The 13,312-nt window shown below is 36.3% G+C and overlaps 1 protein-coding gene across 1 annotated transcript in view; it reads left to right on the top strand.

The window, feature by feature from the left end:
* WDFY3 (WD repeat and FYVE domain containing 3) overlaps window positions 1–13,312 on the top strand; it is a 288,940-nt gene that overhangs the window by 109,814 nt on the left and 165,814 nt on the right. The window contains exon 4 of the mRNA XM_090266254.1: window positions 8,143–8,196. Within this exon, the coding sequence (XP_090122380.1) occupies window positions 8,143–8,196 (54 nt within the window). The remainder of the gene's footprint in view (window positions 1–8,142; window positions 8,197–13,312) is intronic.

Raw genomic sequence — 13,312 nt, 5'->3', positions numbered from 1 at the left:
CAATAAAAAATAACAGTCCCTCCATCTCAGATATCAAGACCCTTTATAATCTATAAAGGACAGTGGACGAAGGTCTCAAGCTCCTCTAGCTGCTTCAAGCTGGACATGCTCATCGTCCTACCTACCTACCCTTGGGTCCAGAAATCCCAAATAAGAGTGGGGGTGTGGAGGGGAGGGTGGCCTTCCCACATAGGGAAGGATCGTGCAGACTCCAGGTTGGTTGGCTGTCCCCAGACAGCGGCATGCTTGGTTTAACAGGCTGGCATCCTTGTTGTATTCCGGGGGCAACAGATTTGGCAACAGGGTTAAAAGACATCATTCAGTCCATAACCACTAGATGACAAAAGGCAGGTATTAATTTTTTAATGACCCACATTAGGGAAAAGAAGGGCTTCTTTGGAGGAAGGTGTGCCAGGTACATCTCACCTGTCCAAAACCCTTTTGCCCATTATACTTAGTTTGGGCTGAGGGAAATAGTTTAGATTTACCCCTCTCAGACCTCTGGGCTCTTTCCATCCAAGCCATTAGGATAAAAAAGAGAAACCAGTTTTAAAGTGAAGCCCACAGACCACCCCTTTCTTCACCAACTCAGCCACTTAATTCAGCCAAACCATTGAGTCTCAAGAGGCAGCGCTGCAGACAGGATTAAGTGAGGCCTATACATACAGACAATCACTTGGATAATGAGATCATAGGATTACGCCCTTTGAAAACAGAACAGACATGTTAATTTATGTAACATAACCCACAAACAAGTCTCTAAATCTGTAGGACTGTCTTATTGGAAAGATATCCACTTGCAAGCCATTTGATATTCTTCTTGCCTGTAAATTAAACATCTTTGATAATACCACAGACATAGTTTAACTTGCAAATGAAAAGAAATTTTAAATGAAAAGAAACTTTAAAAACTGTTAGCTGCACTACTTTATAGTCTACCACTGATCATTGTGATTTTCCTTGAATCACAATTTTTCTCCCTAAGATTATCCTCCTTGTCATTAAAGGGACTGCATTAAGACCATTTTTAATTTATCCTGTTCATTTGCATAAACACAACAAGAGCAGAAAATGATCACTTATGATCTATAGCTCTGCTTTGCTAGAACTTACACAAGGAACATTTAGGGTGACCTTCAGTCTGCCCTTCAGGGCACAGAAGCAGAATCACGTACCTGGCATTCAGCCTTGCCTGTAAACACCTGTCTTTTCCAAGTCCTTCTGGTTTTCCATTGTGCCTTAAGGTCCCTTCTAGCCATCTTTCAGGAAAACAACCTTCATTCCTTCCCTGGAAAGATTGCCATGGACCGTGCATCCAACCATGGTACTAGGCCTTTTATTTCATAGGCTTTTATTACCTTTGAAAGTCATTCCCAGTTCCTCAGGGCTTTTTGGTAACAACCAGAGCCCAAGCATGTCTCCTTTAGGCATGACATTTAAGTCAAAGTCTTAGTCAAAAAAACCTCTATTAACAACTAGTCTTATTAGCTTTATGCAAAGAAACTTAGGTCATTACTTACTTCTTTAGAATGCCAAACTCTGGAGGGATCAGATAGGGAGAAAAATATACAGTGTGAAGGAAAATCCTTATCTTTCTAATATTCACTGAACTTGCATTTCCATTCTTCATATTTTCATTTTCCCCCCCACTAAAAATTTTTTATGTTTGTTTTTCCATTACAGTTGTCCCACTTTTTTCCCCCTCTTGCTTCCCTGCACCCTGCCTTCCCTTCTCCCACATTCAGTCCCCGCCCAGTTGTCCATGTTCGTGGGTCATTTATACATGTTCTTTGACTAGACCCTTCCTCTTCTTACCCTCTTCTCTCCCTCCCACCTCCCCCATTGTTACTGTTAGTTTATTCCTTGTTTACATACCTCTGGTTCAGTTTTGCTCATTTGTTTGTGTTGTTCATTAGTTTTCTGTAATACATGATAGCATAAGATATTTTTCTTTCATTGCCTGGCTTATTTCACTGAGCATAATTCTCTCTAGTCCCATCCATGTTATTGCAAATGGTAGAAGTTTCTTCTTTCTTTCTGCTACATAGTACTCCATTGTGTAAATGTACCACAGTTTTTTGATCCACTCATCTACAGATGGGCACTTAGGTTGTTTCCAGCACTTGGCTATTGTAAATAGTGCTGCTTAAAGCAGACCCTTTAGCATCTCTTGCAATGCTGGTTTGGTGGAGATGTATTCTTTTAGCCTTCTTTTGTCTTGGAAACCCCTTATTTCACCGTCCATTCTGAATGAGAGCCTTGCTGGGTAGAGTATTCTTGGTTGTAGGCCTTTGGTTTTCATTGCTTGGAATATTTTTTGCCATTCCCTTCTTGCTTGTAGTGTTTCTGCTGAGAAATCGTATGATAGCCTTATTGGAGTACCCTTGTATGTTATTAGTTGTTTCTCTCCTGCTGCTTTTAGGATTCTCGCTTTGTCTTTGAATGTTGCCATTTTAATTATGATGTGTCTTGAGGTGGGCCTATTGGGGTTCATCTTCATTGGGACCCTCTGTGCTTCCTGGACTTGCATGATTCTTTCTCTCTTCATGTTAGGGAAGTTTTCTGTCATTAGTTTTTCAAAGAGGTTTTCTATCCCTTGCTCTTCTCTTCTGGAATTCCTATGAGACGGATATTATTATGTTTCATGTTGTCATGCAGCTGTCTTAGAGCCTCTTCAGTCTTATTCAATCTTTTTTTATTTTGTTGCACTGTCTGAGAGTTTTTCTCTACGTTGTCCTCCAGCTCACTGATCTGCTCTTCTGCTTCCTCTAGCCTTCTTTTAATTCCTTCTACAGTGTTTTTCAATTCAGAGATTGTATTCTTCATTTCCTCCTGGCTCTTATTGATAGCTTCTAAGTCCTGTTTCATGCTGGTGTAATTCTCAGTAAGTTCCTTGTAGTTTTTCTGGAGTTCCTTGTACTTTCCCTGAAGTTCTTTGTAGTTTCCGCTGAGCTCATTGAGCTTCTCCATAATCCATGTTTTGAATTCCATATCTGATATTTTGCTCCCCTCTATTTCATTTAGCACTCTTTCTGGGGATTCTACTTTTCCTTTTGATGGGGGGTTGTTTTTCTGTCTCCCCATTTTTGTGACTCCTATTTTTTGTTGGTTCTTCTTAGAATGATCTGCACTTCCTGGATCTGCCCCTGGTGGCGTCAGATCCTGTACCAGTCTGGGCCTAGGCAGCCTGTTGGAGACTTCCAGGGATCTACTGCCTTTTTCTGTCTCCTTTAGTTGTTAATCTATTCAATCTGTGATTAGCTGTCAGGCTTAAGGACGGAGGGTGTGGCAGCTTAATTCCTGTAGGCAGGGCTTTTACTTCCCCTCAGGCTGATGCCACTCGGAGGGGAATGGTCTGCCTGCAGTACTGGGGATGAGTCAGTACTGGGACCGGCCAGCAGCTCCCCTAGCTCTCTCCCCAAAGCCACTGGGCCAAACTCTCCCCAAGCGTCTCCAGCCCTCCCCACATCCCCTCCGCCCGAGCCCAGGGTAAGTGGGGGCCAAAATATTTTCGTATGTGATTCTGGCCTCTCTTCTTATTAAGAGCACTAATCCCATTTCGAGGGCCCCACCCTCATGACTTCATCTAATCTTAATTAATTACCTTACAAAGGCTTTATCACCAAATACCATTACATTAAGAGTTAGGGCTTCAACATATGAATTCTGAGAGGGACACATTTCAGGCCATAGCAGTGGGGTTTCAGGAGAAAACAGAGATAAGTGCCTGTGCTCAACCTTTTATCTTTAACTGGAGCCCATTATGAAGTCTTTGGAGCAGTAACCATTAAACATTTTTAGATTGAGGACAAAATCCCTTATTCAGAAGTATTACTTTATATGAATTGATGTTTGGATTTTAAAATGCGACAGATTTAATTTTATTTTCAGCTCCTGAAGCAAATCTAATGAGTTGGCAAGATAGTTTAAGGTAACTTTCCTGTTCTGTCTTCTCCCTCTCCTTCCCCAATTGGATTGCATCCTTTTTTATCTTTTCTGATTTCAGTTACTTCTGTGGAAATGAGAAGGTGATCTTACAAGATTTGTGTGTTTTATACCAATTCAGCTATTTTAAATAAGGGAAACTTCTCTGTCACAATTTTTTGACTCTTGTCATTGCATTTTCTTTCTTGGATATTCCTAGATTAGAAACAACAATTCCCCAAACTTTTATTTACTTACTTCTCTGTTGTTGTCTTTGTAAGGACCTAATCTGCATGTTTGCAGAAAAACCTTTTTCTATATTGGAGATTTGTTTTCCTGAATCCCTTTATAATTTTATCTCTATAGGGAAATGTTTTAGAAATAATGAAAAGTATCCTAAAAGAAGTAGATGCCTCATTGTTATTTATATTAATAGCTTTTACTCTAATTCATAGAGTCCCTGCACCATTTATCCACCTTTCTCACTGATAACATCTTATTTCCCAGCTATTTTTAGATTATTTTTCATATTATGTACTTCCATATAATTTTTGGCTTTAAACATTTGAAGTTTATTAACTTCAGAATCCAAAAAATTGAATTGAATTTGTATGACTTTTACCTAAGTAAGATAATCCTTTCTTAATCACTGCGTTGCAAATACATCTTTTCTACTCTATCTCCATACCAGTTTAGTATACTTTTTTCTTTTTTTTTAGAAACAAAGTAGTTTATATTTGTTTCCATTTACTTCTACTTTTTTCTGTGTAATTACATTTATAAGGCTTAAGATCATAACACATTTAATAGTGTTTTTAACTTAATAGCATCAGCATTTTCTATACATATTATCTTAATCATATTTTAGAAAAATAAAATTGAATAAAAACTTTTCTTAAGTGATTATAGCTGTTAATCACTTCTTAAAAATTGAAAAATATAAAGGCACAAGGAAGAAAACAAAATTCAGCTATAATACCATCATTTAAAGCTAAGTATCAATGAGTATCCTTGAATTATTTTAAGCATAAAATGCATTAAAAATTGGGATAATACTGTATAAAATGGTTTAAAACTTTTTTGTGTGTGATAAAATCATTTAGAAGTGTTTTAAGTGTTGTATGTTATATAGATATATCATTGTTTACTCATATCTGACAATAACTATAATAAGTTATTCATGATTCAGAGCCAAAACTACACTCACAGACAGATTATTTCTAATGCTTGATTATAAATCAAGAAAGTAACCAAGCATAAAAGATAAGAAGTTAGAAATACATCAGTAAAATGAACTTGAAAAGTAGAAAGAAGATAAGGATAAAATCAAATACCAGTGGATTGAGAAATACAAACACAACAGACTTAGTAAATAGAGTTGGTAGTATTGCTTTTTGAAACTAACAACTATTGCTCTTCAGTGCTGGATGGCACGGATTCCTCTTCCAGCTTCACTGAAAACTCCTGGGGAACATCCTCAGTCAGGCTTCTTTTCCTTCACTCCGTATCAGTGACTTTTTAAGAGATAATCTATAAATATGCAATTCATTTCATGGAGTATAAATATAATGAACTATTGCAAAATTAGGATGTTGTTATTTTTAAAAACTTAGCTTAAATTAAAATGTATCTTGATTAAGTCAGATCTCACATATTTGAAAGATATATGTCAAAAAACCAAGAATGAATTCCAGAATTACAGGCCCTTGCACAGGCTATCAGCTTGTGGAAAGATCTTAAGCTTTCTTCTTAAGTTACTTAAATTACCTAAATTACTTCTATGAGGAGCAAACAAACAAACAAACAAAAAGACAGGTAAATAGTCTTGTTTCACAGAGGCAGCTGGAAGAATAGTTTAGCCAAGGCATTATAACTCGAATTCCATGTCAAGCTCCAGTGTCAAACTATTGCCTTCATAATGTTTCTCCACCACTCACTGCCCCATGGACTTGGATGAGTTAATCTGTTTGCATCTGTTTCTTCAACTGTAACATAAAACACTGAAGATGTTATGCCTCCAAAAGGCTGTCTGGACAAGTACTTCTTTATATCTTTGTTTGTTGGACTTCCATGCAGCCCGGTTCTCTGGAACCCCTGGTTGCCTCTAGTTTCGAGGTAGTTATATTCCTTTTTAATTGTGGAGGGAGACACAGCATGTCTGTCTACACCTCCATCTTGGCCGGAAGCCGGTTTAGTATACTTTTATTTAGTTATTTAAAATATGTCCTTAAAGAGTTTTGTCATCATCTAAAGTATCTTGTTTATTTACTTATTTAATTTCATTGTCATAATTATTTCTGTATCACCTGAAACAGCGATTTCCAACCTTTTCCATCTCGTGGCACACACAAACCAATTATTAAAGTTCTGTGGCACACCAAAGAAAATATTTTTTGCCAGTCTGACAAAAAAAAGAAAAGGATATAATTTTGATTTATTCACACCTAATGGTTATTGTATTGGGTGTTGCCCCCCCCCCTTTTTTTTGGAAGTCTATGAGAAAAGAGGTCAGTGCTTCTGACTAAATTGTCAGGTAGTGCATGTTTTAAAAATTCTTATGGCACACCTGTTGAAAATCACGGACCTAGAAGAATGCTTTTCACAGAATAGGTGCTCAATACATTTTTACTGACTTTGACATAGGATTTCTCTGCTCCCCGCTTCTTTAAATGCTTTGAGAATTTGAGCAGTGTTAGAAAAGCCAGACATACTGATGTTTAAGAGAGAAAAGCAAAATTTTGGAATATCTCCTGGCTTTGGAAATTCTTGTTCTCTGTCGTTTAGTCTTAAACATTGGAAGTTTCTTTTGGTCAGTGCTGTTATCACAAATACATTCATGGAGATTTTTTTTTTCTTTTTTATTTGAGAGAGAGGAAGAGAGAGAGCGAGAAACATTGATTTGTTGTTCCACATAAATTATTTATGCATTTATTTGGTGCTTCTTGTATGTACCCTTACTGGGGATTGAACCTTCAACCTTGGTGTATCAGGACAACAATCTCACCAACTGAGCTACCTCGTTGGGATGCATCATGGAGATTTTTAAAGAATTTTGTGGTTAAAAAAAAAATTATATTTTCAAGATTTAGATACATCCTGAATCATCATCTTATTTTTTCATATCCCCATCCTTATTTTGATTGATCAATTTTATTGTGGTAAAAACATATAACTTATATCTTCCCTCTTACCAACATTTTAAATGTACAGTTAATTATAAGCACAGTGTTGAACGGCAGATCTCTAGAACTTTTTCATCTTGAATAACTGTAACTTTATGCTCATTGATCAGCAACTCCCCATTTCCTCTTTCTCCCAGTCCTTGGGAATCACCGTTATACTTTCTGCTTCTATGAAGTTGGCTACTTTCGATTCCTCACATAACCTTTTATTTTACAGGAAGTTATTGAAGTTATAATTGTTATAATTGCACATAATTTTTCTCCAAAAAAGCAGGTGAAATGAGCCCTCTGTTATTCTTTTGGAAAATAGCTATATCTGTTCGGCATCAGGGCAAGCTTATTTTTCCATGACTCCTGAATTTGGTGTGGAATACTTGTTATTTTGTTTGTTACTACTGGTCACTACTCACATGTCAAATCTTTTTATCAGGTCACCTCTAACATGAATTATACATATCTCAGTAGGAACCATGGTTATCTGCAATTTTCTTGTTTAACTCTATCACGAGTCAGTAAAAATGGAAACTTTTAGGAAATATCAGTATACAAAATAGGTACATAGACTGATTTGTAATACACAAGGCAACTTCACAGTTCTAATTCTCTTAATTCTCTCTTCGCTGTTGCCTTTGTTTGGCTTTTGTTAAAAAATATATAGTAACTCTAAACTAATTTAAGAAAAATCGATAATTTTGTGGCTATATTGTTTACAGGGTGTAGCTTAAGATTTTTTCCATCTTGGGTAGTTATTTAAGTTCAAACATGGAGTCTAATTCTAAGGGAACATAATCAGTTTATATCACTGAAGCGGAGAATTCCCAATTGTGAAAAAATATATTTAGTTTACGATTAACAACTTTGGTGCATGCAAGCTGCCACTGTTAAACCCAGGGAGCAAGAAAAAATGGACAGCAGCCAGTGATGGAGAAGCCAGGTGATGCTGAGTTCAGTTGGCATCTCATGCAGCACTTTGTTGTGGGATTAGTGTAATGTAGCTAATCCACAATTAGACAACCCAGCCTCTTTTTTTAAACAGAAAAACATTGTGCCCCGCTGTCCTCCAAGGATTTCAAAGCCACAACACCTTCAGGTAATTTTATTCCCAACGTGTGGTTATGTGTCATCAAATGAAGTTATGAATTCTAATACTGTGTTTCTAACTAACTTATGGAAGGTTTTGTGGGGGGCAGGAGTGGAGGTGAATGGAAAGGGTTGTTTAAGGTTTGGTTTATTTTGTAATGAAATTAGTGTGATAATACTGTTAACACATCTCACATTGTCATCCTGAAGCATAAGTTCGAAAATGATTATGCTTTAAATGGACTTTGCAAAGGAAAAAATGTTGCATTGCATTTATTATTAACAAATTTTGTGTTCTGAATTGTTTTGAATGCCAGTTGAATTCACTTACAGTCCCTCAAGTAGACTGAGAACTTAAAGTGCTTTGAAAATGGTCTACATTCTATTTTTATTTAATCTAATGAGTTCTAACTTCATTTCTGTATTTTTGAGTCTAATTATATGTATTAAAATGCAGTTGTGAAAGCAAAAGCTTGAATCAAATGATTGGCAGCGCTTAACATGGGATAATATGTTTTTACATTAACTGTTATAACCTTAAGTTAAATCATTATTTAAATTTGTATTTGTTAAATATAAGTGAAATCGAAAGATCCTAATGTAATATTATTTTGACTAGGAATGTTTTTCTAACTTTTAAGAAACTGATTTATGGAGATTTAATTTAAAATTACTTTTTAGTATACATATTTTTTTAAGATACCACTAACTGTTACATACTTTTACAATCAGCTTCTTAACTTATTTAAAATAAAAAGTGGGAGATTCCATTAAGGTGTTTTGAATGGCATATACTGAAATTAGTAGGTGAAAATAAAATAGTTTTTCTGTATACTTCTGTTACATATAGATGGTTTGTCGACAATTCTAAATCTGTTCCGTATCATTCAACCACAACCACTTATCCAGATTTCTTTGTCTCTATAAGCATATATTGAAAGCCAAATAATAAACTTTTACATTATTTCTGATAAAACTTAGATCTTCTCCACCTTCTCAAAAAGAACATTTATTTAGTTGATAAAGTTGTTAAAGGGATACTGTTAGTAATTATACTGTCTTGATCCTTTTCAAAGTTCTTTCATACATATTATCTTATTTATTCGGATCAGCAATCCATTGAACTGTTGTAATATCTAATAACAAATAGAAGAGTGTTTTTTTTTTTTGTTTTTTTTGTTTTTTTTTTTTTGAGTGTACTTTTATTAAAGCTTGGGACAGTGCAGACGAGGAAGAGCTTAGGATAAAGAAGTAACAGGAGAGAGCCTAGGTAGGGCTGTTTTGGCTCTTTAGAGATGTTATAGGAAAGAAATGAGCCCAGGTGGGGCTGTTCCCAGATGACTGGAGAGTCTGAGCCTTGGGGACAGGTTCTGGGGGTGAGCCCTGGATGAGCTGCTGCTGCCCTTTGCTCCCCTGGTTGCAGGTCTTGTGCAGACCCTTAGCATTTAGGAGAAAAAAAGTTCATAGGAAATGGACATTTGAATGTGTGTGCCTCAATGAAGGCAAGCTTTAAATCTATTATTTGTCTTTAATTATCTTGAGGAATACCTCAATATTCATTATCAACAAAAATAGAAGATAGCACACAATCCTATAAAAGTCTTTGATCAAATAAATAGAACTTTTTCAAGTCAAGAGTACAGTTTTGGTGTTTTGGTTCTCAAAATAAGCATTAGCATTCATTGTTTATAATTGGCAACTTATTTAATAGCAGTGAAAATATGTATTTGTTCAATTTTGTTTTAATAGTAATAATACTGTGAAATTCAAATCATTCAAAATGGTCTTATCTATAGGTTTGTAACTTCTGTACCGAGAAAATAACTTTATTATCTCTTAAAGTAAGTTTAGTTCTTCAAAATCTCTTTTTCCACCTCTGTGAGAAACATAGGTTGTATTGACCAGTTCATTTACTAATGAATTTTTTTTTTATATAATAACAGAATTTCATTACATTGACATAACTGTGAAATTATGACTTGAAGATCCCAGGTAGTTTTTAAGAGATGTCGAGTTATAAAATTAGAAGTACACAATTTAAAATGAAAGCTGCCTAATTATGAAGAAGCCTAGGAAATGAAAGCATAGCATGTCAACCTTTAATTGATAATTTTAACTGAGTGTCCACTTAGTGCAGTGACATGCTTCATACCGAGGAACTTCAGCGAGCAAGGCAGGCAAGGAGACTGCCGCCCTGGTGTTCGTTTTCCAGAGAGGGGCAAGAGATCTTAAATCAGTGAACATATGAATATAACAACTTCAACACTTTTGAGATACTAAATATTAGCAATAGGCCAGGCTTCTGTTGGCATCCCATGTTTCCAGTAAATTCTTTTATCACTTTATTTTGTCTTACAGGTTAGACAGTCTGGACTTGAATGTAAGCTCTATCACTGACTAGCTATGTTACTCCAGGCAAATTATTTTTCTTCTCTATTTCTTAATATGTTATAAGGGGTATAATAATAAAAATAACTCACATGGTTCTTGTAACAGTTAAACGAGTTACATCTACCAGTACTTAATGGTGCTTGTTATACAGTTAAGACTCAATAAAATTAAATGATTTAAATTTTTTTCTTATTAAAGTGTTTCTTCAAGTGAAAGTATATAAAGATAAAATATGCCCAGCACAATACCACATATAAGTCTTGTATTAATTCAGTTCTTTAATAAAACACTTTTATCTTGTTTATCTTCAAATGAAAGATAAAATTTTTCTAACACAATCTAAATTCTGTAGAACAGTAACTTACCAATTGATTTAGAGTAAACAGATAGGACTTACTTTCTGACAACTTGTTATCAATATAAAAATTGATGAACTCTGCTGATGAAATTAACTATATGGTTGGGGATTTACATTTTCTGTTATCTCTAAAAACATAATCAACTAAATTTATGCTCAAAGATTCTTGCAACGTTAACGGTTCTGTGAATGATTCTCTCACTGTTTCTCTGTTCCTTCTGTCAGCTGCTCAGGTCACCACTTGTGTGTATCATGAAGGCACCCTCTAATTTGTTGCCCCCACCACCACCACTGGTCTCTGCCTTCCCAGTTTGCCACATATATACATTACTAAGTTAATAGTCTTAGAGCAATTATTTCATCACCTCCTTTGCTCAGGAAACTACATTTGCTCCCTCTTGCCCAAAGAAGAAAATACAACCTTAGTTACCATCCATCATAAATAGGTATCAGTTTTTTATTACAGCTCTTGATATTTGAATGTAATTCTCAAAATATGATCTTCTAGAATGTTAACCCAGTGTTATTACCACTCTTTATCTGATGTGTACATATTATGTCCTTTCCTCTAGCTACACTTCTGTTTTAATATTGTGCTCCTAATCTCTCGATTCCTTTGCCACCCCACTTCCACTTCCTAGACAAGCATATACAGGTTTCCCCATTATCCAAAAATAAAGCTTGCCTGTGAAACCTTTTGTAAGCTGAAATGGCATAACACGAAGAAACAATTACATTTACTTTATATGGAAAAAAATAATTGATCATTCCTAGACCCCCCCCCAAAATAACCTTTCAAATTATAACAAATCATACATAAAACCTAAAATAACACTAACATACAGTACAGTAAAAGCAGGAATGATATGATAAATATACACTGTGCTTTCTACCCATCAATCTACTCAAGCAACAGAATTTCCATTTTATTCATTACTTGATACCACCTAAAAGAGACCCCTTTACTCCGAGCTGAACCTATAGTAACTTTGACAACTTACAAGATTCTTTGTCTCTGTGTGCAAATAGTATGAATATTGGACACAGGTAAGCTCAACACACACAATGTATTTTGTTCCCCGTGATCAGAACACTTAATAATGTCTACTTTTATGCTAAGCGTAATGTCCTTATGAGCTCTCAGGTTTTTCCGATACCTTAAGACACATCTTGCCTAACAGGTGCACAAAATAAATGGATATAAAGTACAGATGCTCACAGACACCATTCACAGCTGTGGGATTTGATGCTGAAAGTTGCATGTGGTTGTTGGGGAAGGAGCTTGGTGCGGCCACTCTCACTGCTCCTGGCATGCACTCTTTATAATGGCTTCCTGCAAAACAAGTACTGAGCACTGTTTTCACTTTTTGCCCTTTTATGTAAAATCAAAAATCTTCTGATTTCTTTTTGGTCAGCAACAATAGATATTAATGCAGGTCTTTCATAAAAGCAAAGTTGCCTCCTGTGAACTTTTAAAGTAGAGGATACCAGACTTCCAGTCAAGATGAGGGTGTAGGTAGACATCCTTCGCCTCTTTGCGCAACCATACAAAGAATTACAACCAGATATCAAAATTAATAAATAACACCCAGAACTGTCAGAAAACCGAGCTGTATAGAAGTCCCACAACCAAGGATTTAAAGAAGACATATTCATCCAGATGGGTAGGAGGGGCAGAGACATGAGGAGAAGTCATGTGGCAGGGAGAGGCAAGGTGGTGGCCATGGAATGTTGAGGGAAGATAACTTGGGAGTGAGCCATCTCAGCCCCAGACCAGACCACACAGCCTAGGGTTCCAGCACCAGGAAGACAGACCCCCATTATCTTTGACTCTAAAAACCAATGGGGGTTGGGGTGGTGGAAGAAGCTGCCTGAATTTTGCCACTTAAAGGGCCAGCACAGTCTTAGAACATACACAAACCTACCCACAACAGGATTCATACACAGGAAGGGGGTGAAGTGACTTCAGATGGGTCGAGTGCTGGGCTAACTGCCAGAAGCGAGGCAGCAGCATTGTCCCTTCTCCCAGCCCTCGCCCCAGAGGCACAAAGCTGTCAAATGGATTGCCTCACCCTGGCCATTACCTAAAGCTCCACCCCACAAAATTTGCAGGTGCTCTTTCTACATAGACCACACTACTAAGACAGGGAATAAAAGCAGCTTTACTTAATACACAGAAACAAACACAGTGTGGCTTCCAAATTGAGGAGACAAAGATATGGCCCAAATGAAAAAACAGAACAAACCCCCAGAAAAAGAACTGAGCAAAATGGAAGTAGCCAACCTATCAGATGCATAGTTCAAAACACTGGTTATCAGGTTGCTCAGAGAACTCCTTGAGTATGGCAGAAATAAAAAAATAAAAGAAGAAATGAAG

Source organism: Furipterus horrens, unplaced genomic scaffold (genome assembly GCF_987537825.1).
Source record: "Furipterus horrens unplaced genomic scaffold, mFurHor1.1.pri manual_scaffold_2, whole genome shotgun sequence".
Classification (NCBI taxonomy): Eukaryota; Metazoa; Chordata; class Mammalia; order Chiroptera; family Furipteridae; genus Furipterus; species Furipterus horrens.
Note: the sequence above shows the minus strand (reverse complement) of the source record. Positions and strands in the feature narration are given on the sequence as shown.